We start from the raw sequence: 26199 nt of genomic DNA, 5'->3' as shown, positions 1-26199 counted from the left end.
TAAAAAACCTGTCTGGTTAGTGGTTCTGGTTACTGGTCAGTGGTCAGTTGCCTTTCCCTTCTGGTATTCATATTATAACACAAATTTTTTTCACATCCTAAACCAAGGAGTTGTAGTAGTAACAGATAGGAAGTACTGTACACTGTGCTGTCGATGAGCGAGGTGACAGCGACAAAGTGAGGTTATGTCAGGCGCATGTCAAACAGCTGATTTCAAGGTCAAGCTGACAATCAGCTGAATACTAACATCCAGACAAAGAGGAATAACCACAACACCAGACGGCCGAAGTGCGGTTTAGCTGCGATGCGACGTTTATTACTTTTCTTATGAGATTGAGTCACTTTGGTGTATAAGTTAGGTCGCTGAAATGTTAAACAATGATTTCAGAACTTGAAGTGGTATGCAAGAGTAAATTAAGCATTAAGATGTAAAAGGTTGGTGTGTTTGTTGGACTTTATTTTTGACCGGCCCAGATACAACCATAGACTACCAACCCTACCAACACGTATGCATTATCCATAATACTACTCAGGAGAAGAAACCGTCTACAAATATTACGTTAAACCTACATTTATATATAAAATCTTACAAAAATATATAAGAAACAAATTATCCTACGATAGGATGTCTAATATCATTGGCAATAAACCATATAGCCAACGCTGATAACAGAATGTCTTGTAAGCACAACTCCGGTTATATAAATAAGGCTAAGCGACTCAGGTTGCACCTCGTTTTACCTTATTTTGCAACTAAAATCGTGATATTTCAACAAGTTATTTGTAATTCGATATTTTTAAATTTGGTGTAATTTGATGAGAGATTTTTAATGCAAAATAAAAGTACACTTGACATTTTTCCATCAAATCAGACATTTTTTGGAATATAAGCTATAAAATTTAAATGTTTGCCATTTTGAAATTTCAAATATTTGGACCATCAATTTTTTTTTTTTTTTTTTAGATGGTTAACTAAGCGTTTTAGAACAAAATCATTCCTTATTTCTTTTATTTTGGTTCAAAGAACCATCTCCTGGGGTTGGTGTTACAGGACACCCTGTATAATCATAGTTATGATCTAACCTCGTCATCAACATTGATCTTAGGTGATTGTTTTCTTGTATGCTGTAGTAAACATAAAAACATTCTATCAAATCTAATGTTTTAAAACGTTTACAAACATTCCAATGTTTCACAATCGATGACTTATTACATTATTTTATTCAAAATTGGTAACACAAACAATTCTTATAGGCAAACCGAATCAAATCGTACATGTTTAACTACACTAAGTTCCATGCGTACATCAATGCGTGTATTCAGGTGATGAACACCAGGTAAGACTATAGTTGTATAAGATCTAAAAATTGGGCTGGACGTGAGGGTGTAAAGGTAACATAACCGTCTCCCAAGATAAAATGATAACAGGACAATGGTAGATAGCTCGCCATGTTTCACCTTACATAATCAAGATCATAATCATAATCAAGATTTTGAGATCTCAGGTCTAGAGGAAAACAATAATAGTTGGTGTGATAACATCTTGTGTTTGTACACAGCAGCTAACGTACAATCCCGACAGAAAATCTGCAAACAGCTGCTACCAATATACAATTAAGCTTTACCTTTGACAATGCAGAAACAGTTAATTTCTTAAATATAATGTGATATTGTCTTGACGGTTGATTAACCCGATAGCTTTTATATTTTGATACTTTACTTTGAAATAGCGACCATACGAATGCAGGTATTTTAAGCTAAGTATGAATGGACCTGCGGATAGTCGTAGTACTTACTAGTGCGGACGTTAATCCACACCAAGGAGTGTCGCATCCACAGTGCATTATAACATGTTCTATTAATGTGCTAAATGTAGTGTGTGGTAAGCTAATTTTTACAAAACTGCATCAATTGTAAAGTTTCTTAAAAGTAGTGAAATCTCAAAGTAGTAATTCTCATACGTTTCATGTTAAAATGTTTATGTATTTAGAGAAAATTGTACGATTTGTAATTTGCTCTTTACTGATAGTAAGATGAAAAGTAGTTCCCTATTATCAGGTTTTTATTACATACTAACAGTTTTTTTATCACCAAGAAACACATAATAAAACACCTAAACGCCATCATATACCTGATGGAATTAACCTTAAGATTTGTTTTTAATTTATGCAACTACGTATGAAGGGATATGCTTGGACGTTTATATAACTTTATCAACCTTTAAGCCTGTGTCACACTTGGCTACTTACTAGCAGCTACCTAGTAGCAGCTACTGAAATAGCAGCTACTTTTCCTGTCACACTTATTTTGGTAGCGTCTATTAACTAGCTGCTACTACTAGTTTAGCTCAAGAGAGGTTATGTCCCAAAGACACGGATATTTTGTATACAGGTTCAAAAAAATAATCACATCTCCCCCACCCCACTTCGGATCACTCATGATTACTTCAGAAATTATTCAAAATGAACGAGAATAAACAAATCAGGCAGACAGCACGTGGTGCAAGTAGCCGCTAGTCCGCTATTGAAGCTGTCACACTGGGCGACAGTCGCTACTTGATAGCTGCTAGTTGGTCACGTGACTCACTAGCGCAGTTTAGTAGCACGGAAAGTTGGACATGTTCAACTTTCCATGCTAGTAAAATTTCACTAGCGCACTACTCTTAGTAGCTGCTACTGCCTATGTCACATTGGCTACTTAGTAGCTGCTATTTCGCTAGCTGCTAGTAAAGTAGCGTAGTGTGACACAGGCTTTACGCTCTACTGTAACCGATCTGTAAATAAACAGCTGTTACTAAAAACGGCTGTATACAAAATAATATAGCTTATACAAAACTAGTCCAACAATTGAGCGAAAACGATAAGTCTAGTTGCCAAAAGGCATTTTTCACCCAAACCTGAAAGTAAGGTCCACCCGACGTTTTATGGTGTTTTCTGTTTCTTCAAGACCTACATAACTAAAATCTGCAAGGTGCCACTTTGTCACCCTTGAGCAAATTGAAATATTCAAGATGGCGGCCAAGATGGCTTAAAAACTGTATATTTGCTGTATCTTTTCCTACAGAAGAGACAGGATAATAATTTTTGTGTCTAATTTTATGTTTTAAGGGTCAGAGAATACCAATAATTGATTATCTTAGTAATAAAAAGACCCCCGCCACAGCAAACCTGCCGACTAAGCGAATTTCCAGTTGCCTGAATTGATTTTCAATTAAATGTATTTAATTAACATTAATTTTTATGAGTACTTAGGCTTGCTGCTACAGGGAGGGTAAAAAAGTGTTTTTTTGTGAAATATTAATAACTTAGTATAAAATAAATAAATTTACCAAGTTTGATCAAAATATATCCATAAACAAGCAGACTACAACATTTTACAATATTCCCCATAAGAATAACATAGGAATTTTAAAATAACAATTATTTAAATTTTCTCCGTATCTAATAATGGTACAAAAACACTTTGATATACTAAATTATTTGCTTTTTTAAGCTCTTTAAGAAGGTTTGAAGAGAAATTGGAAAATTTTGCGTTTAGAGGGTCAAAAATTAGAAAAAACAATTTTTACTCCATAAAACCCCGCGTAAAACCCCGTTCCCATGGTCCGATCATGCTGGTTCTCGAACTCATTCAAGTTTATCCTGCCTTACACCTTCAAACCAAATTTCATCAAAATTGTATAAAAATTACTCAAGTTATCGTGTTCACGGACACGTATATGTAATTGTCTATTATGAAAAATTGAATTTTGGTATGTTTCAAAACACCAACTTTTTCAATCAATCAATCAATCAATTTATTTATTGAACTATAATGAATACATGCATATTATCCAATAGGTGCAAAAACCATACAAGGCTTGTCTGCACCAACATATTATGAAAAACAGTGTTCAGTGTTCTCATGCTAGGATTTTGTCAGATCTTTTTATACATTGCCCTATATGTATGAATGTATGATTCCAAAATATGTTTTAAATGTTCTCAAAGCAATTTTTCCCACCTCAAAGTGTATTTTAATCGAACTAGATGTAGTGGTGCAGCCCGCGTCACGACTAGCGTTCCAAGTTGAAGACTAATAACAATATATCCCATAATATATCTTCAAAGCAATATACAAACTGATACGAGGTTGATAATTGTTGAAAATTGTATTCAGATTCTTTTAAGAGCCACAAAATATGAATGTTCTTATCACCTGAGTTTGTATTTGCAAACATTTAAAGGTTTTACAAAAAAATCTTCGAAATTTGCTATTGTTTCAATTTAAAGCTGTCTATTTTAAATAAATCAATAATGAAATGGTATAAGGTTATTATTATCTTAAAGTAAACTTGAAGAGGAATCTATTAAGACAAACCGCAAATCGTTAAGACGATTAGTTGTCAAATAATTGATGTTTTACTAAAAGCTTACATAAATCCAATATGGCGGAAGTTTTTTCAAAAATGGCGGCTTTCCACCACTTGGATTTTCTTGATTTTTAGTATAATATTCTTGACACCTTTTTTGACAAAATCCCATATATTTTGGAATATATGGGGAAGAAATATATTTTATTTCTTTTACCTTAAGTTTGATGTTGGACCGTATTTTGACTAGCCTAAAGAACAGTGTTTTTTTCTTAATTCAAGAAAACTATAATTTAAAAAGCAGTTGATAAAGTCATTCACTGTTCTTGAAGAAGGATAATGCACTGTCCCCAGTACAGCACAAGCATCAATTAGGAGAACTGCTTGTAAGTTAACTGATTTGATGACTGTGTTCTGTTTGAATGTAGCACCATGTAGCACTTATCCTCAGAAACCATAGATACAATGTTTTAAGTCAAGTAAATACTTGAAGACATTGTTGATAAGATAACTTGGCAACAAATTAATTTGGAAATTTATTAAAAACTTATATTGATTTATTATTTTTGGTAATTTTCTAATTAAAACATCAAACTAGGCACAAAATGATTATCCTGTCTCTTCTATAGGGAAAGATATAGCAGATATACAGGATTAGTAAACCGAACCAGCATGATTGGACCATGGGAACGGGGTTTTACGTGGGGTTTTATTGGGTTAAAAATTTGTTTTTCTAATTTTTGACCCTCTAAAAGCAAAATTTTCCAATTTCTCTTCAAACCTTCTTAAAGAGCTTAAAAGAACAAATAATTTAGTATATCAAAGTGTTTTTGTACCATTATTAGTTACGGAGAAAATACAAATAATTGTTATTTTAAAATTCACATGTTATTCTTGATTATATTTTATATATTTTTTATATTAGGATATATTTTGATCAAAATTGGTAAATTTATTTATTTTATACTAAGTTATTAATATTTCAAAAAAAAAAACACTTTTTCCCCTCCCTGTAGCAGCAAGCCTAAGTACTCATAAAAATTAATGTTAATTAAATACATTTAATTGAAAATCAATTCAGGCAACTGGAAATTCGCTTAGTCAGCAGGTTTGCTGTGGCGGGGGTATTTTATTACTAAGATAATCAATTATTGGTATTCTCTGACCCTTTAAACATAAAATTAGACACAAAAATTATTATCCTGTCTCTTCTATAGGGAAAGATACAGCAAATATACAGTTTTTAAGCCATCTTGGCCGCCATCTTGAATATTTCAATTTGCTCAAGGGTGACAAAGTGGCACCTTGCAGATTTTAGTTATGTAGGTCTTGAAGAAACAGAAAACACCATAAAACTTCGGGTGGACCTTACTTCCAGGTATCTTTTTATTTATAAAACGTTTGTTTCTTCTAACGGATCGTAAATGACCTTTTCAGCAATTCTTTTATCCAATTAAACGTCGGCTAGGTCAAAGCCACAAAGAAACTAACTCTGAAGTTTTCTTTAGACCATTCAATGTTAATTTTGATTGGTATACAGTAAAATATAGTGTCCATAATACTCTATTGTTTGTAATATATGCAATATTATACAGCGTTTGTTGGTGGTCTGGTCAAGTATGATACCGGTATTTGGTATTTTAACAGTTTATAACAAAAGTTTACGGCATTATTGAGATTACTAGAGATTGCACAACACACCTTTTTTGCTACTTTTTACATTAGCATAAAGGGGGAGGACACGCTTTCTTTGCTTTAATTTCGGTTAAAATGGATATATCGTGTTCAGCAATAACATAACATAACTCAACATAGCATAAAAAAATAATAAAATAGTGGTAAAAATGTAAGCGCTGATTTCTGCAACTTTAACAATGCCATGTTTCAGCGTACAAAATTTGATCTTTCAAAAAAAACTGTTGAGCTACAGTTTTGAAATTTAGTACATGGCTTTTGCATATAAAAACCTAAAAAAAACATATATTTTTAATCCAAGATAACTTTTATCTATAAATTAAGAAAAAAAAGAAACAATAAATCAAATAAATTATAAAAATTTTATACTATTTAAATAATATAAAATTTTAACTCATTTGAGTTTTTAGTTAAATACCAAGCCTTTAATTCAAGATCAAGATAATTAAAATAGGACATATAAAGTTAGTCATCGGTTGGTCCTTATTGAATCGGTATTTTAACAGATTTTCTTTATTTCTTGAGAGTCTCTTTTCGATCAAAGTTGACCTGTATTATTATTACTTGCAAATAAAATAGAAACTACAATATTTTGCTTATAATATTTAAATGCCAAAAGAACCTCTCAGTCCCATCAAGAACATCGAGCAGCTCTTGATAGCTCATATTGTCACCTCTATCTATATCTCATTTAGGCCTACACACCAAGCAAGCATGATCAAAGACCACACCAACTTCTCTTTGATTTACAAACCAAGCAAGCTCAGGCTGACTTCTATCTCTATTATTCTCAAACATGCCTGATATCTAACACATTAGTCATGTGATAATCAACAGGCCGCCAATCATGCCTTGTAAGTACTTCTTGAGTCAGCATCTGACTTCTTCTTCCACAAGTCCGGGACAGCAGGATGTGCTGTCGGATATTGAGAATATCCTTCGTAAAATCCGGGTAATCATGTAATATTGATAGGTACAAATGGTAAATCATAGCTTATCTGCCTTATGAAGGAATCAGGATACGTTTGTTTACGTTTTGTTTGTTATCGCTTACATAGAACTGAAAGCAAGAATATAGATGAGATTTTTTTTTAGTTTGGTAGCGTCGATGTGAATTCGACCGAAATCCAGGTTCCAGTAGTTGAGATATGTCGGACTAGGGTTTTTATAATGTCTTACATTCCTCTATATGTTCTCTAGGTATTCTAAGATAACATTATTTTTGGTCGACATCACAATAAAATGTTAAATCGTTGTTCCTATCACCTGAGTTATAGCTACAAGCGAAGCAAATTGCTAAACATTTCAATGAACATTATTAGATTAACTTTATAATCCTTACTGTTTCCTGTTCCTGCTGAAGCTATATGAAAAAGCTTCTTCTTTGATTTACAAGTACGCCTCTTGTGAATGAGAGGATAAATAAATGTATTTTTTTCTCCTTGCTGACTGATAAGCAGGATGCTCTAATATGCTAATACTTTGAACTGAAATGGCGACCATACGAATATAGGTATTTCAAGAAAAAAATTGAATGGAGACGAGTGAAAGATGAGTGGCGGGAGTCTTTACTGACTAAAGCCAGTAGTATGTTTTCTGTGCTAAAGCCGACATGTTCCTTAGACAGGACTGTTAATTAACCCATACAGCCAATGGCAACTAAGGAACCTACAGTTTATAGTGGAATCTATAAGAAGTATAGTATAGCCAATTCATTCACGACTACTTTATTTAGCAGTACCTGGGGATCAAGCGAGGCCTCACTATAGTGGGGCCTTGGATCAAGCCATGGCTCGGTATAGTTTATTTATATTATACCCGAGTAATCTTCAGTGTAATCTTTGCTCAATAGTAACAAATTATGTTATTTCTCTTTGTACTGTATTTTGTAATTTGCTAGTATACTGTGGATGGCATTTTATAAACCCATGTTATTTTTTAGTTTACTTTTTCCTTGTTATTTTGTTCGACCAACATGGTTACACTTTTGCAACGCATAAGGGCAATGTTAAAAAATTTACTTTCAATTTCATTTTTTTACGTAGGCCTAATTAGATTTTTGTTGACATCAGTTTTAACTGCGGTAAACAAGTTTTTAGACCTGATACACATTATTTTCATTATTTGAAGGAAATAGGCTAGTCGAAGCCGTTTTTGAGATCTTTGTGCAAAGCAACATACAAGCAAACATTGCTCATATAAGAGTATAGGATAGGATTTGTATTGATTAATTTGTTGGATTATGGTTTTTTAGTGAATTTCCCATTTATTGTAGTCGAAGCTGTAATCGTCTACCGCGGCGTGCCTCAAGGAAGCGTGCTCCTGCCAATTGTTTTACTCTGAGAACAAACGAGTTGTATTCACTGCCAAGGCCGCTGCCATCACGACCATGCTTCTGCTGGCTTTATCCGCAAACTCATGTTTTGGAAAATTATTGTTACAACTGTATGACGAGCGGTGTTAAAGATGTATTGTATTTTGTGAGGTTTGTATTTTCCTTGTTTGTGAACGTTGATCGGAAAAAAAATTCTCAGCACCACATAGGCTACATGCATTGTATTAAACAATACATAGAGATGTTATATAACACTAGTCTGGATAGCCGAGTAGATATAGTGCATGCCTTCAAATCTGAAGGTGGCTGGTTCCATTCAAAACTAGATCGTTTCTAGACCCAGATGCCTTGGTCATTATTGATGCTAAAGCAAAATGTCGATGTTTAATGTTGACAAGACCAGGTTTTGATCCTTTTTCTTGCCAACAAACTTTTACAATGCTACTTAAATAAGATGCCAGAAAGATACAAAAAATGCTGGTACTTACAAATATTGTGATTCAGCGATATGTCTTGTAAATGAGCCTTAAAGGCGGGTTGCCATGTTGGTGACGAAATAACAAAAAAAAAACATAAACAGAAAATCAAAATAAATGGAAGAAATTCCAATCACATGTTTTATTTACAGCGTAGGGTGAAAATAAAAAGTTTGCACAGTAAATACCACGAATACTAGAAAATACCGGTATCGATCATCTATCTATATATTAATAGGCAAGCATGTTTCTTTAAAACCTTTTTTCTCAGCTTGTGTGCATCGTGGGGTAAATCTACGCATACCGTTAGAAAGCTATTTTCCTGTAGGTGTGCAGAATCCCTTTATCTATATATTAATAGGCAAGCATGTTTCTTTAAAACCTTTTTTCTCAGCTCGTGTGCATCGTAGGGAAAATCTACGCATACCGTTAGAAAGCTATTTTCCTGTAGGTGTGCAGAATCCCTTTATAAATTTAAATAGGCTCAAAGATAAGCGCAAAAAATGAGTTTAAAGATTTGAAAAAATTAACATGGATCTTATGCGTTGCCATGCTGTTGACGAAATAACAACGAAATATAAACAGGAAATCAAAACAAATGGAAGAAACTCCAATCACATGTTTTATTTACAGTGTGGGGTGAAAATAGAGAAGTGAGTACATTACATATTTTTTGGTCGAGTTTCGACCACTGGACGACCTCTCGTAAACATAAACAAATGACGTTGTTGGCCCGAATCCTATACTAATAGCATTGATCATACGTTTTGGCAGTCCCATTTAAGCAATGTTAAATCCTTATATATAATACGTGAAGGCGATTTCTTGAAAACACTACTCCTCCGTTAATAATGGACGGATTTTTACAAACGACGTGTCAAAATAAAATATTTTTTGTGTAGACACCCCCTTTCACCAATTCATGTAGTAAAAATCCTCGGGCTTTGCCCCACAGGCCATCAAAGTTGGAGTTTCTCCCATAAGATTAACATGGGGGAATCTAAATATTTGATTGGAAACTTTGTCCCCACTAATTTGAGAGAACGGTTGGGCGTAGAAACTTGGTAGAGGTGTCCAAAGAAAGGTCTTGGTCTGTAGATGAGTTATGAAAAGAAAAACTAAGCAAAATCCCTTAGGACTCTGCCCCAGAAGCCTTTAAAGATCCCTCCACAGAGTTGTTTACATTTTGGCCATGAGAATAATACTTTTTAATGAAACAGCTGTTCATTTTTAAATTGTATTTCAAACAACACATATTTATTGGGAGTTGAATTCTACCAAATAAGTATTTGCAATGTTATTTTCTGATTTTAAAATTGATTTTCTTCTTTATCATGCCATGTTTTGCAATATAACGTTCCATTACGAAATCAGTGGAAAATCCTTTTATCACAGCAATTCTTAAATTATTTCTTATTGAACTATCTTATATCTATTGGACGGGTTGGTGTGTGCCTTTTTCGCCACTTTTGCCTACATTTTATCATATTATTTTACAAAATATCAAATATTTATGTAGAAGTATCTGCTCTTATTGTGTCTAATAAAATCCAAACTTAGAAACATTGCCTAAAATGGTACCTATCTTGACAAATAATTTGCACCTGCCTATATTACGGACTTTGGCGCACTGAATTAGTAACATTATTGAAAATAACACGACATTTTGGCTGTAAAATATGGTACAAAGAGAAAATACTATTTAAGCAGCTACTGTCATGACAGAAAGGTCATATTCCTTTTAAACTAGATCACATAATCCTTTGACTGGGACGGGTGGCGTCGTCCTGTAATCCAGCTACTAGGAGGTCACGAATTGTGGATATTTATAGGAATGCACTGTGGATGCGATACTCCCTGGTGTGGATTAACGTCCGCACGAGTGAGTACTACGACTACCCGCAGTGCTATCCTGATAATTATACCAATTCATAAATACCAATGCAAAAAAAAATTTGGTTCCAATTCAACTATAAACTGTAGATCCCTTGGTTGCCATTCGCTGTATGGGCTATTAATTAACAGCTGTATCTAAGGAATGTCGGCCTTAGTAACTAACAAGACTTCAATATCGCGCCACTCTTCCTACACTCATCTCCATTCATACTTGGCTTACCTACTAATGGTCGCCATAAAAAAACGTATTAAAGGATTAAAGTATTTATCATATACGTTGATTAACAATATGTAAACGTCAATATATACGTAACAGCCATTTTACAGTATTTTTGCTTTTTGGAAATGTTCAATTGCTATGTCATTTGCATTACTTATTGCCAATGAAGCCGCCAAGATCATATGAACTAGGAGGCCCCTAACAGTTCAAGAATAAAAGCCAACTTTACTTCATGTATTCCACTACACCTAACATTCCGTAGAGAGATTATATTGAAAACTTTATGTTATTGATAAGGCCGAGACCAGGCCCACTTTTATAAACGGGCAGACTGGGCATATGCCCAGGGGCGCTGGTGGTTTGGGAGCGCCCACTCGGTGCCCCCAAACCACCACCTGCCAGCACTAGGAAAAAAGGGGGGCGCTACTCTTGGGTTTGCCCAGGGCTCCACTGACCCTTAACGCAGCCCTGGCCGAGACAACTAACTGACATCCCCCATGTCAAGGAATTCCAGCTTTATCAGTAACCCCACAGTCAATTTCTCAAAACTATGCTAGATGGTTCATTCATTGGCACAGAAGTACGATATGAACTGACGCGACGATACGAAGGAAAATCAAACTTACACTGTAACGGATATAGGTACCTCCCTTTGAAGTTAGAACGTGTCTTCTCAACAAACATATATTTTTTCTCAAACACTGATGAAATCACGGAAGTGTTTAGCTACAAAAGATCCACCAATACGATTTAAATACTATTTAAAGGTTCTACCAAAGGAAGAGATACCATATAACATACTAATAATAACTCCGATGACGTACAGGATAGGAAATATTTTAATCATTGAATGAACAACCAAATTTGGCAACTAACGCAATATTGTTATTGTTTTTACACTTACTCTTTGAACAATGTTAAATGCTCAAAATATGTATATTTCACCCAATTCATCGCAGTTAGATGAATTAACGTAAGCCTTGAAAGTAACCGTCGATTTCGACGGGTTTCCCCTAGTAATGTTTATTTTCCTGCCAAAAACGTCATTTGTTTATGTTTATGATCCGAGCTGGCGTAGTGGTTAGAGCGCGGGACTTCAGTCCCTGAGGTCCCGGGTTCGACCCCCGCCAAGTCACTAATGGATTTGATAATGCCGCAACCCCTAGGTCTAGCCTGAAGTAATGTGAAAAACAATCCCAGGCTCGTGCCTAGCGTCCTTAGGACATAAAAAAAAATACTGGTATTTTTCTAGTAATCGTGATAAATACTTATGGTCGAGTTTTCGACCACGGGGCGTGTTCTAGTTTTTATTAAAATTTAATGTGCTAGATAGAGCCCTTTAACTCAATGATGTACCCCTCAGCCCGTTCTAAAATATATTTTTTTTTTGTTTCCCATAAATTGAAATAGTTACTCCCTCTGATTTGCCCATCCCATATCATTAAGCAAATGGGAGAAAGTATGTCAGTCAGTGATAATTTTTATTCTTTTAATAATTCTAGTAGAATCCCAAGTTGCTTGTGTAATATGTAGAAAGAGAGTATGAAGAGGGGTCCTAAAGGGGGCAGTGATAGAATCTACACATTAATTGTCTATATAGTAATACGTTAGTACTTGAGGAAAAAAGATCACTTGAATCTGAAATTTTCCTTTAAAACCACATGGCAGACCCTGGCTATTTGATGGATTGCACGCTTGGTACAAATACAATAACATTGTTAAAGATTGCAAATTTTACATACATTTTGTAAATTATGAAAGAAAAAAAGGGGATGGGAATAAATGTCAATAGATTTTTTTAGTTATTGTGGTTGGGATAGTAATTTTTTTTGTAGTAGGCCTAAGGGGCCTGCTCCAAAATTTTTGCACTGCGCCCCACACCACTTAAAGCCCTTTGGTTTAATATCACATCAACTACCAAAAACTAAGCACAAAAAAATATTAGACTGTAGCAATCTCTGTGAGTGTCTCAACTATGTAAAAAGGTTGGCTACAGCTGGTCCATAGATGGGATGTCTATTTCATTACCCAAAAGTCAATGATATAGCACTATTCATCCATGGCTTGCAGCATGTTCCAGGAGGGAACTGCCACCGCCATGGTCAGTGTACCAGTGCCATAGTGTCAGAGTGCCAGAGGTTGTCAGTGATGTGACGTGGTTGACATGGTGATGAGGAACCTCCAGTAGAGGCTGAGGGACGTTGCCAGAACATGGACCTTGGGTTCAGGGAGGAACCGTCGGAAGTATCCAGGAGGGAAACCTCTGATGCAAACAATGCAAATCAAGTGAGTACTGCTGATGTTTAAGTGAATTTCTCAATATAGGGAATATGAGCTATTTCCGTAGGTCTCATTGTAAGATCTGGACCCGGGACCGATTTACTTTTAGCGAATTTCCCAATTTCCCTATAGGGAAGTAGCTATTACGGTACATACCTGAGCCCGGGACCGATTTACTTTTTCATTTTGATGTCCTCAGAGGCCAAAAACACCATTTGTTCAAATTTTTATATATGTATATATATATATATATATATATATATATATAGAGTTATGTATATATTATATTATATGGAGAGTTATGTGTCCATAAACACAATAACTTAAGTAATTTTTCTCCGATTTAAATGAAATTTGGTTTGAAGGTATAAGACACTTATGGATAAGTTTGCAAACCAGCATGACCAGATCATGGAAACGGGGTTTTACAGGGGGTTTTATGGGGTAAAAATTGGTTTTTCCCTTTTTTTACCCTCAAATCAGAAAATTTCCCAAATTCTTTCTAGACTTTTTAAAGAGCTTAAAAAAAATAATTCAGTACATCAAAGTGTTTTTGTACAATTATTAGTTTTCACGAAAATTATAAAAAAAATAATTTTAAAATTTCTATGTTATTCTTTTGGAGGATATTGTAAAATGTTGTAGTTTGCTTGTTTATGTATATATTTTGATCAAACTTGACAAATTTATTTATTTTATACTAAGCTATGAATATTTTACTAAAAACACACTTTATTAGTTTCCCTGTATCAGCAGACCTAGGTACTCATTAACCCAATGTTATTTAAATATATTTGATTGAAAACCAATTCAGGCAAATGGAAATTTGCTTGGACAGCAGGTTTGCTGTAGTATTTTCCTTTTAATGTCCCCAGAGATCAAGAACACCATTCGTTCAAATTCATCTATGTGTCCATTAGCACAATAGCTCAAGTAAAAATGATCCTGATGAAATTTAGTACAAACGTATGAACCAGGACCATCTATTAAAAGCCTTGTTAAATGATTGCTGAATCCAGTTTTGGACGATAAAAAAATACTGATTTTTCTCAGGATCGAACAGGCCTCATTCTGATTATAATTATTAAAGGAGCCCTCTATCCTTTAGCTATACCCAGCTATTCTCACCCACTCACTGTTGCTGCCGGTGAGTTTAATTCAGATGAAATTAAAGAACTGCAAGAACTTAAATGGTAAGCCTTGTCTTATATCAATAGTGGTACGCTTCTTTAGTTTATTAGACCAATAAATGTACTCACAAAAGGGTACAAGTTATTTTAACATATCGGTACCTGTAGCTGTTATTCAGGTTTATTGATTTTTTTAATAAAATGATCATTTGTATTGATGAGACAGTTTTTTTTCCTATGGCATACTTCAATTTGCCAGGCACTGTATTACCCAGCTTTGCCAGATTTCTTGGGATTTTTTGTGTTTGCCTTGGATAACAATTAATTAAACTTATTGGAGTCATAATACTGACAGACATTTCCAACATACAACTACTGTATAAGTGCATCTTAAATCATTTGTTTATATTTCTAATGTTGCCTACATTGTTAAAAGAGTTTAATTTTACTTTTATTTTATTTTAATTTTACATTTGTAGCCTTCTATATTTTAAACCCCTGCCATGTTTTAAATACAAACTCAAAGCTAACCTGAATCACATATGGCTCCCCAGATATTGAAGGCGTCATTCTATTTTCTAAAATAAAGCAATTTTACCTTAGACAAATATTTTGACCAAGAGAAATTTGTTCATAAAAGAATGGTTACCTATTTGTTGATTTTTTATATAATTTACACGTAATATATATCACTTTAATTAAAATTTTTTTTTTATTTTTACGGAAAAATCTGACATTTAATATCATTTAAATAACAGGCTTATTAAACTATTCAATTTTTGACCACCTCGCACAAGTCCACATGTTAATTTACCCTTTAAAATACCTAAAAAATATTTTCGAATCAAACCTGTACAGCTTAGCATGGAATGAATATTAACTTTTAAAGCACTTGGGTAATTTTTGTACGTCATTTTACAATGGCACAATCAATAATTACAACTCTTAAAATTATGTAATACTAGCTGTACCCGCGGGCTTCGCCCCGTTTAACTTCATAAGTATTCGCATGGCTCATTCACGTCCTGGTTGAAGTTCGTTCGCTACGCTCACTCACCTTTAGGTTGGAGCTCGTTCGCTGCGCTCACTTGCCTTCAGGTTAGCTCGTTCGCTACGCTAACTCGCCTCCAGGTTGAAGTTCGTTCGCTACGCTCACTCACCTTTTGGTTGGAAATTAGCTGTTGTCATGAATTAAAAAAAATAAATAATAGTGCTGCACCCTGTTGGTAATCCTTGTAACTTTTATGCTATTGAACATCATAGAACAGAACAAAACTTGTTTAATTGAAACAGCTGTTAAGATTCATTAATTCCTTGAAAAATCATAAGATTAACATGGGGAACTACAGAGCCACTGGGGCGGAGCCCGAAAGGGTTTTTGAGATAAGAATATGCTTTAATGTTAATCGGGAATGTGAGCTATCATCATGCCAAATTTCAGCCCAATCCGTCCAGTAGTTTACGCGTGATTGAGCAACAAACACACAAACACACACACAAACACACACACAAACATACACACAAACTCACAAACTTTCAGATTTATAATATTAGTAAGATAAGATTATATGTAACACTGTTATTACTCAGACATATGTGTGTGTTTAACATTTTTCACTCTATTTATAACAATTCAATGTTTTAGCGTTTATGTCAATGAAAGTCAAATAGTTTTAAATATGTTTGCCATCTAGATTAGATTTCATCTGATAACAAACCCACAAGATGAAGTTTGCACCAAGGTGATTTGACTCTTGACAACTTTACTGGTTGGATTATTGTTAAGGTAGGATATTAACAAAATATTGCTTTAAGATAACAAATATTATAAAATGTATACAGTTTAAAAATATGAATGTAGGCTAATATTTGTCTATTTTATTGGTTTTGTGAAGTTTGGTGCCATTGGGAATTTTGTTGCAGTGTTGTAATAGTTAAACTCTTGGTCTTGATACTATCTTTTGAGTAGTTAGGAAAATATCATTAGCAAGAAATCATCTTTCATTAATAGCCCAATGACAAATAGCAGATGGACCTGGAATCTGTATCCGTCTCACCGGGGTCTCAAAATGTACCAAAGTCTAATTCATCCGTATACTTCTAATCAGGTATGTAAGGAAAAGGCAGGGGGTAAGTTGCTCAAAGGAAAACTAGTAACATAGGTACTGGAAATAACCTTTTTCACAATGTGTTACATGTAACTTGAAATAATAATTATGAATGTATTAGTGTATGCACAATGAGTGGCTCATTAAACTACGTTCTATTGATTAATAAATTGCTACTTCTGTTTCATTTTGAAGATTCGCATACTCCATTATACACACAAGAGTTAGTATTTTAAAATTTTTGTAAGACATAGTTGGAACGCTTCTGTGTGTCACCCCTCGCTACATTCCTTGTGCGTAACTTTTTGTTTTCTATATATTTTTCTAGCGGATAGACGCACTAAAACAAATCATTCTAGTAAAAGGTCATTTAATTTGCAGAGAATAGTTAAGTAGTGTAATCCACTAGATTCAAATCAGAAAAACTGTTGTTAAAACTGTTGTTACCTAGGTTGCTAGGATAACAAAAAATAAACAAATGATTAAAGTAAATACAGAACACATGGTTATTGTGTTAGACAGTTTAGTGGCACCACATTAGCCCCCTGCGGAGTCTGGAAGACCGGGCACTTAAAATTTCACAGTACGACCAGATCGGGTCACGTAAGGCTTGGGTTGGCTTGAGAGTAGGGTCTTGAGTGGGAACACTGTGGAGGGTGGATTTCTGGAATGTTTATTATGGATGGGTGTATGTGTTGAAGGAGTAAGATCTTGCAATAGATACGCGGGCTTTACTCTGTCCAACGTCACCTTCACACGTTTACCACGATGGATTATAGTCATAGTTTTATCATCACGAGATACCACGGGAAACGGTCCAGTATAAGGTGGTTGTAGTGATCGTCTAACAGAGTCATCTCGCAAAAATATGTGAGTACACCGTTTTAACTCCTGAAAAACGAAGGTCTTTGGTTTATCATGCCAAGATGTGGGCACAGGTCTTAAATTTGACATGTGTCGACGTAAGCGAACTACATAGTCAGCCGGGTCCTCCTCACGAGTTGTGTCTTGAGGGAGGTCTAGAAGTTCTCCAGGTAGACGGAGTTGGTGGCCAAAAACTAATTCAGCAGTAGATGCCTGAAGGTCTTCACGATATGCGCTGCGAATGCCGAGTAGTACGATGGGAAGTGCTTCAAGCCATGTTGAATCATTGTGGCACATGAGAGCTGCCTTAAACTGCCGATGGAATCTCTCGACTAAACCATTAGCACAAGGGTGATAGCCGCAAGTTCTGATTCGCTCTACACCGAAGGTCTTTCCAAGGGCACGAAATAATGCTGACTCAAATTGGCGTCCTTGATCAGTTGTGATGCGCAAGGGTGAGCCGTAACGGGAAAACCAGCACATCACCAGAGCCTCAGCTACTTCTTCTGCGGTGATGGTTTTCAATGGATGAACTTCTGGCCATCTGGTGTAGCGGTCGATAGCTGTTAGGCAATATTTGTATGGTCCGGATGGTGGAAGTGGTCCAATGATGTCAATGTGAACATGATCAAATCTTGATGATGGGAGTGAAAACGATCCATGAGGTGTAAATACATGACGGGAGATCTTAGCACGTTGACATTTCTCACAGGCTCGGGCCCAGTTTCGACAGTCTTGTTGAATTCGGGGCCAAACAAAGCGATTAGAAACAAGTTTTGCCGAAGCTTTGATGCCAGGGTGACTTAGATTGTGTATAGAATTAAAAACTGAGCGTCTAAGGGGCTCAGGGACAAAGGGTCGTTGTACTGAAGTTGTTGTGTCACAGTATACATCAAGGTCTGTTCCAGGAATTTTGACAAGCTTCAAATTAAGAGATGTCCCTCCCTTAAGGATCTCTTGTAGCTCAGGGTCAGAGTCTTGATGATGTGCCAAAGTTTTGGCATCTACAATGCTGGGAGCCGTAGTTGACAATGAATCTACACGAGAAAATGCGTCAGCTACTAGGTTGGCCGATCCAGAAACATGTCTTATGTCTGTAGTGAATTGTGAAATGAATGTTAGTTGGTTTTGCTGAACAGGAGGTAGTTTTTCACGTTTTTGACTGAAGGCAAATGTTATTGGCTTGTGGTCTGTGAAAACTATGCAATGATTTGCCTCAAGGTAGTGACGAAAGTGACGAATGGCGGCATATGTACAGCGAAAAGCTCACGGTAATAGGCTGGCCAAAGGGATTGTTTTGGTGTCAGTTTCTGTGAAAAGAAAGAGAGAGGTTCCCATGTTTTATTGTCAACCATCTGCTGGAGAGCAGCTCCTACATGGGTACTCGAGGCATCACAGAACAATGCGAGAGGGGCCTTGTGGTCAGGGTGAACAAGCAAGGTAGCATTGGAGAGATGTTCTTTGCAGGATAAGAATGCAGCATCCAATTCAGGAGTCCAATTTACAGGTTGGTTTCCACGTAGAGATGAGAGGGCATCATGGAGAGCTGCTTGTTGCTTGGCTGCTGAAGGAATGAATCTGCGGTAGAAATTCAACATGCCGAGAAAACGACGCAAACCTTTTGCAGTAGAGGGACGGGTGAATTGTTGCAGAGCCTCAACACGTTCAGGAAGTGGTCGAGTACCAGCAGATGATACCTCATATCCTAGGAAGGTAACCTTTGGAGCTTTCAAAACAGTCTTATTTACGTTAACGAGTATGCCATAATCAGAAAACCGATTGAATAGAGTTCGTAGATGGGCTTCATGTTCAGTCTCATCCTTAGAGAAAACTAAGACGTCATCTATATAAGGAAAGCAGAAGTCTAAACCAAAAACTACTTCATCGATGAAACGCTGAAAAGTTTGTCCTGCGTTGCGGAGGCCAAAGGACATGAAGGGGAATTCAAACAATCCAAAGGGGGTTGTAATGGCTGTCTTCGGGATGTCTTCAGGGTTGACAGGGATTTGTGTGTAGGCCTTCACTAGGTCGATCACAGAGAAATACTTGCAACCTCTGAGAGAATGGGTGAAATCGTGGATATGTCTAACAGGATATCTGTCAGGAATAGTCCTAGCGTTGAGAGCACGGTAGTCTCCACAGGGGCGCCATCCATCAGGTTTCTTAGGGACCATGTGAAGGGGTGATGACCAAGGTCCATCAGATCGACGTGCAGTACCATCGGTGAGCATGGCATCAAACTCGGCTTTGGCTATAACAAGCCGATCAGGAGCGAGTCGACGTGGACGAGATGAAACTGGGGGGCCAGGGGTCGTTTTGATGAAATGCAAGGTTGAATGGAGCACTTTTCTTGGTGTACCAGAGGGTCGGGTAATCATGGGAAATTCTGCCAGTTGCTACGCACCATAAAGCTTTCTATAGGCTATTCATTAACTTAGGCCTACAAAATTCCTTTGGCTACTAAGTTAGCCCACATTGAACTGAAAGTCATTTTTATTTCTTAATAAAGATAATTCCTAATTTGTGTTTTGTTTCTGTCTAATAAGGTAAGTCTTTGTCTTAATCTTAATGTTAATGTCCAAAGAAAGATTCCAAATGGTTTCACTGAATTTAATGAAATAAAATAGAATTTGAAGATTAAATTTTGAATAAAAGTTCAATTTGAAATATATATATATCTTGATGAGTTAAGTTAATTTGGCCTATTAGGCTATGCTGATTAAATGTCCAATGAAGATTAAATTTGTCCTTAGTTAAATAAGATGGATGATGGTTACCAAATTTGGAGTGTCTGTCTTCTTATAAATTGGTATTCTTCAATGCACTTGTCCAATACTTTTGGATGATGAGAAATTTAAAATATAGGTTTTACTTTGGGATTATAAATTTTAGTTTAAATCAAACACAATTTCCAATAGAATGATGTTCACACTGTGAAGAGTTGGCAGGATCTGGGCAGAGGCAATGGTAGAAGCTCAGGAAGTCCATGTCCATTGTTGAAGTGATGTACAGCTGGTTAATTTACATGAATGACACTTGCCACAGTAATTTTGATTTTCTTTGGATAATTTTGAAAAATGATACTATATTTAAGATGTTATTACTATATTGCAATTTTCTTACAATTATATATTATTCTAAATAAATGATTATTGTTGGTTTTTGATGAGTACTTAATAGGTATGGAGAGAATTTGCATAAATATTTTATTGTAACATGAAATAGGATGATGTTTCTGTGGGGTGATGGGATATTATATAACATTGAACAAAATTTGATAAAATAACACATTAACAAGGGGAACAAATTAAATAACTGATAATACATTATCAGGGGCATTAACAGACATTATGAGAGAAAATATACAAAATAAAAGAGAAATTAATGTTAATGATGAATGAATGACATGTAATATTACAAATTATCCCCACAGAAATCTGTATGCTATGAAATGAAATACAGATTTCGACAAAATATGAAATGGAATCATGAATCATTAATATGAATGATACTTACAGATAGGTATGAATAACATTAAATGATTGATTTTCTGGATGATAGAACATTGGGTGATAATACAATAAAATTATAATATAAATTAACAAATGTGTAGGACAATAACATTAAAAGGGGGAAAATAGAATAGAGTGTTCATGGCCTGGCATGGGAAGAAAGGGATATTATGGCTGTTGTTCCATACTGTTCAATACCAAATAACTTTATTGTTTCTTTGTTATTAAGGAGATCACAGTTTATTAGTAAGTGAGTATTGTTTATAAACTTTATCACCTGGGTATCAGTTTATGGAAAACACAATTTATGGGGTCACGCACTCGCGATTAAGGTCCATGGCACAATTTGGTTGGAGATGATGATGCACAAAAGTCTATTGATGGATGAAACACATGATGAATTTTATTGATATACAATGTCTTCGAAGTAGGGTCATCATTATCTATCTCGTCGATCACAGCTTCTATTGCTCGGGTTGGTTACAAATATTTCTTGAGGGCTGATATATGGTAGGGGCCGTATAAAACATCTTCATCTTCTTTAGCTGGTATTTATTTAATAAACTGCTTAATGTTTCACGTTCTTCTGCGGTTATGTACGTATTTGTTGCTAGGGAATTATCTATTTCTTCTTGGGTTAATGTTTCATCTTCGATTGGATCTGTTTTTCTATTTTTGAAGTTATTTATTGTGCTATTTAATTTATTATATATTGGATCATCGTGATATACATCAAACGTTTCATCATTAAAATATTCATTATTTGGCCTATGGCTATCATTAATTATTAAGTGACATATTTGTCCCTCTTGGTTGCACATACAAAACTTCAAAGTAACATTGTGATTATTTATCTGCATATCTATTTCATTTGTGTTGAAATTCAGATCCATTTTAAGATTAGACAAAACATCTACTCCTAGTATTATAGGTTTTATTAGATTTGGTACAATAAGATATTCCAATGGCAAGGTGTGTTCTGCAATTGTAGTGGGAACGTAAATAATTCGAGAGACTCTTTTAGATCGCTCATTTGTAGCAGTTTTGATTACTGTGTTATTAACTGGAAATTCTTCAAATGGTGAAATTTTGGATTTGTTTTCACTGAACCAGGATTCTGATATACAAGTTATTGATGAACCAGTGTCGACTAATGCGTTTACTCTAATATTATTAAGTTTGATGCTAATTTCTGGGCAACTTATTTGAGTGAAATTTAGAGATTGATTATTTTCTGAATCATTTTCTAATAAGAAGTTCTTATCGCACATTATACTTTGGGATTGAAGATGATTTATTTCATTACCGAGAATTTCATAAATAGGCGCTGTAATTTTAGAGTTAACTAATGATAATTGACCCTCTCGGTTGTCGCTTACAGCGCCGAACCGTTTTCCTGTATATTTGGTGCAGGATGAGTTTGTGGCTCGTAACTGTGTGATGATTGGTCGTTTGGAGGAGCACTTGGCACGTAGTTATTTTGTCTTATTACTGCGCAGAGCTGAGCTTGTTCTTGGGTTGGGTGGTTTCTGTAGGTCCGTTGGTTGTTATCACTGTTACGTGGAGGATATCTGTCTCGTTGATATGGTTTGTTTTCATGGTTTCGGTCGTAAGTAGGATGATTGTAGTTAGGACGGTAATTTTGATGATTTGGATAATTTCTGTGTTGGTGATTGTTGTTGTATGAATTGTTGTGATATGAAGGTATCTTGGGTTGGTACGCTCTCTGATTCTCGTAGCGGCCGTTTTGATGATAGGTGTGTGGTTGTTGATTTGGAGTTGTCGGTCGGTTGTTGGATGAGCTGTTGTGATTCTGGTTGTTGGTGCGTGTCTTCTTTGGTCCGTCTTTGAGGTCTTCACGTTGTAGAAGTCTTTCTAAGGCACGTACGGTGGTGATGTTCTGTACATTGATGCAGTCTTGTACGATGGAGTCAAATCTCTCTGCCATCAGTGTCACAATTTCTTCTTCGGTCAGGCAAGGGCTCATAGATTGGAGTGAAATTACACGTTCTGTAAGGTATTCACTGCGGCTGAGGGTACCATTTGACCGGTATTTTTCTGATTCAATTTTGGCTCTTAAGCTGCGTTGTACTTCTCTTGACCAGTATTTAGCTTCGAATTCGTTGGAAAATTGTTCCCAGGAACTTAAGTCGGTCTTAACAAGTTGTAGCCATCTTGAGGCGGGACCTTCGAATGAAGTTTCTAGCAGGTCTTTGAGATATTCAATCGGGTCATAATTGCTGTTTCGCTCAAGTCCTCTGTCGTAATATCTTTTCAATTTATTAAGATATTCTTTTGGGTTGCCACTTCGGCCGTTGAATTTTGGTAGTTGTCGGTCTTTCTCTTCATTTCCATTGCATATAATTTTGATTGGGCCTTGGAAGTTTTCAAATGTTTTGCTCTGTTTGAGGGTTTCCACTTCTTGTTCACATTTTATTAGATTGTGATTTAAATTTTGTATTTCAGCTTGCTGAGATTCTAAAGTTTTGTTTTGGATGGTGAGTTTTGGGAGAATTTCGTTTTGTATGATGGCCAAATTAGCTTTGGAATTTTGTTCGGATTCTTGCCTGGTTCGATGAGAAAGTTCTTCAATTTTTTGGTCAAAATTCTGTTTATGCATTACCAATTGTGTTTTGACAGCAGATAGGATGTCATTTTGTCTCTGTTGATTTTTATTATCAGATATTGATTGTTGTTGTGTAAGATTATCAATCACGAATTGGCGCATTTGATCTTGTGATTCATCAATTTTTTGTGTGAGTTTCTCATTGAGTTTAATCATTTCTTCAGCTTGTGTTGTCTGAGTGATCTTAATTGAGTTGATTTCGATCTGGAATTTATTTTGACTTTCACGATTTTCTAAAATATGAGTTTCTAGTGCATTTCGGCAAGCTTGAATTTCTAGGCTATTAGCATCAATTTTATCATTGAAGCTTTGAGTGAGTTCAACTTTTAATTCATTAAGTTTGCTGTTGATTTTATTATTAATTTCTGCTTTAATTTCCGTATTTGATTCGTCAATTTTGTTGCTCAATTTAGTATCTAGTTTAGTCATGAGAGCAATTAAAGTATTAATATCTGATGGTGCAATTGGTGCTGACGTGACAGTAGTATTTGTTGTCGCTGTTTCACCGACAGTGACGCTAGGATTGTCAAGTCGTTGCCGTGTTGGTAGGTCTAGGTGACGTTCGTCGTCGTCGGCTATATTCGGTAACGATCGGCTGTGTTCGGGTGCGGGTGTCTGAGTTATTGATCCGCTAATGTGACCTTGGCTATCACCTGGCATTTTGGAAACATTCAGACTTTGTTTACTAGACAGTTCAGTGGCAACATTTGCAAACAGACTTGTAGGAATGGGAATACTATTGTCTGATTGGTCCATGGACTCGTTGTTTTCTTCCTCTGTGTGTTCTGATGTCTGTTGTGGATGTGTTTTTTGTTCTGTGTCCGTGCATGTGATGTCATCAAGATGGCGACGTTCTTCTTCAATCTCGCTCTCGCTGTCAGTTTGAGTGTTGTATTCGTAATTCGGATTTAGGTTAGAATTTTTCCGGTTGGGTCTTAAATTATATCCTTTCTCGGCCATGATTAATTATTGTACTAATTATGCAAATTGTGCGTGATTAATTAATGTTTTGTATAACGGCTTTGTGTTGTTATTGGGGTTAGGGAATGTTAATTACGGGACGTACAGTACAATAGGCTATGGGTTCTTACGATCTAGTACAACTTAAGGTTAACTTAGCTTAAATCGAAAATTGCAATATTTTATGACTACCGTAATATATCATTCGAAAACCAGCCCCACGTTGGGCGCCAAATTTGGTACGCACCATAAAGCTTTCTATAGGCTATTCATTAACTTAGGCCTACAAAATTCCTTTGGCTACTAAGTTAGCCCACATTGAACTGAAAGTCATTTTTATTTCTTAATAAAGATAATTCCTAATTTGTGTTTTGTTTCTGTCTAATAAGGTAAGTCTTTGTCTTAATCTTATAATTATGAATTATTTTAAGAATAAATAGATTTGGTAAGTTACAATATAAAATTTATTAATGAAATACAAATATAAGATAAGTTATTGGTTGAATTTAGTTACAGGGTAAGTTAACAATGGTAAATTTTCAAAATGGTGGGGGTTCCAAAGTGGATCAAAAGATTCTAGGCTTATATTTGGCTGGTTTCTTCTAAAGTACACTAATTAATATTTAAATAGGCTATGAGCTCTTAATCCAGGGAGGGGTGGTCGTGCCGGTTCGAATGATATATTAGGCTTCTTTAAAATGCAAATAATTTAATTTAGTTATTGTTCTGAAATAAGTTAAGCTAGGTTCATGATGCTATTAATATAGGTTAATAATGTTAATGTCCAAAGAAAGATTCCAAATGGTTTCACTGAATTTAATGAAATAAAATAGAATTTGAAGATTAAATTTTGAATAAAAGTTCAATTTGAAATATATATATATCTTGATGAGTTAAGTTAATTTGGCCTATTAGGCTATGCTGATTAAATGTCCAATGAAGATTAAATTTGTCCTTAGTTAAATAAGATGGATGATGGTTACCAAATTTGGAGTGTCTGTCTTCTTATAAATTGGTATTCTTCAATGCACTTGTCCAATACTTTTGGATGATGAGAAATTTAAAATATAGGTTTTACTTTGGGATTATAAATTTTAGTTTAAATCAAACACAATTTCCAATAGAATGATGTTCACACTGTGAAGAGTTGGCAGGATCTGGGCAGAGGCAATGGTAGAAGCTCAGGAAGTCCATGTCCATTGTTGAAGTGATGTACAGCTGGTTAATTTACATGAATGACACTTGCCACAGTAATTTTGATTTTCTTTGGATAATTTTGAAAAATGATACTATATTTAAGATGTTATTACTATATTGCAATTTTCTTACAATTATATATTATTCTAAATAAATGATTATTGTTGGTTTTTGATGAGTACTTAATAGGTATGGAGAGAATTTGCATAAATATTTTATTGTAACATGAAATAGGATGATGTTTCTGTGGGGTGATGGGATATTATATAACATTGAACAAAATTTGATAAAATAACACATTAACAAGGGGAACAAATTAAATAACTGATAATACATTATCAGGGGCATTAACAGACATTATGAGAGAAAATATACAAAATAAAAGAGAAATTAATGTTAATGATGAATGAATGACATGTAATATTACACAGTATTGATGAAGTTGGAGAATTGGGTGTGATAGTTTTTATGCTGAAATGAGGGATTGAGGTACATTGACAAAGAACAGAAAGGTTTGTTACACTGTCAATCAACCGTTGATTACGACAGT

General features: G+C 35.2%; 2 protein-coding genes across 2 annotated transcripts in view; one reads left to right on the top strand and one right to left on the bottom strand.

Moving 5' to 3' along the window:
- The first annotated feature begins 16081 nt into the window (after positions 1–16081).
- The window catches only part of LOC128991281 (probable multidrug resistance-associated protein lethal(2)03659), a 47515-nt gene continuing 37397 nt past the window's right edge, over positions 16082–26199 (top strand). The window contains exon 1 of the mRNA XM_054414033.1: positions 16082–16168. The gene's annotated coding sequence lies outside the window, so the exon portion shown is untranslated. The remainder of the gene's footprint in view (positions 16169–26199) is intronic.
- LOC128992893 (uncharacterized protein MAL13P1.304-like) lies at positions 22242–24452 on the bottom strand. The gene has a single exon (XM_054416638.1). It carries the CDS (start codon positions 24450–24452, stop codon positions 22242–22244), a length of 2211 nt encoding a protein of 736 aa, XP_054272613.1.

Source organism: Macrosteles quadrilineatus, unplaced genomic scaffold (genome assembly GCF_028750875.1).
Source record: "Macrosteles quadrilineatus isolate MER2022 unplaced genomic scaffold, UCM_ALF_1.0 Scaffold_4__1_contigs__length_99947679, whole genome shotgun sequence".
NCBI classification, from domain to species: domain Eukaryota; kingdom Metazoa; phylum Arthropoda; class Insecta; order Hemiptera; family Cicadellidae; genus Macrosteles; species Macrosteles quadrilineatus.
The sequence above is the reverse complement of the archived record's forward strand: the minus strand, read 5'-3'. Positions and strand labels throughout refer to the sequence as shown.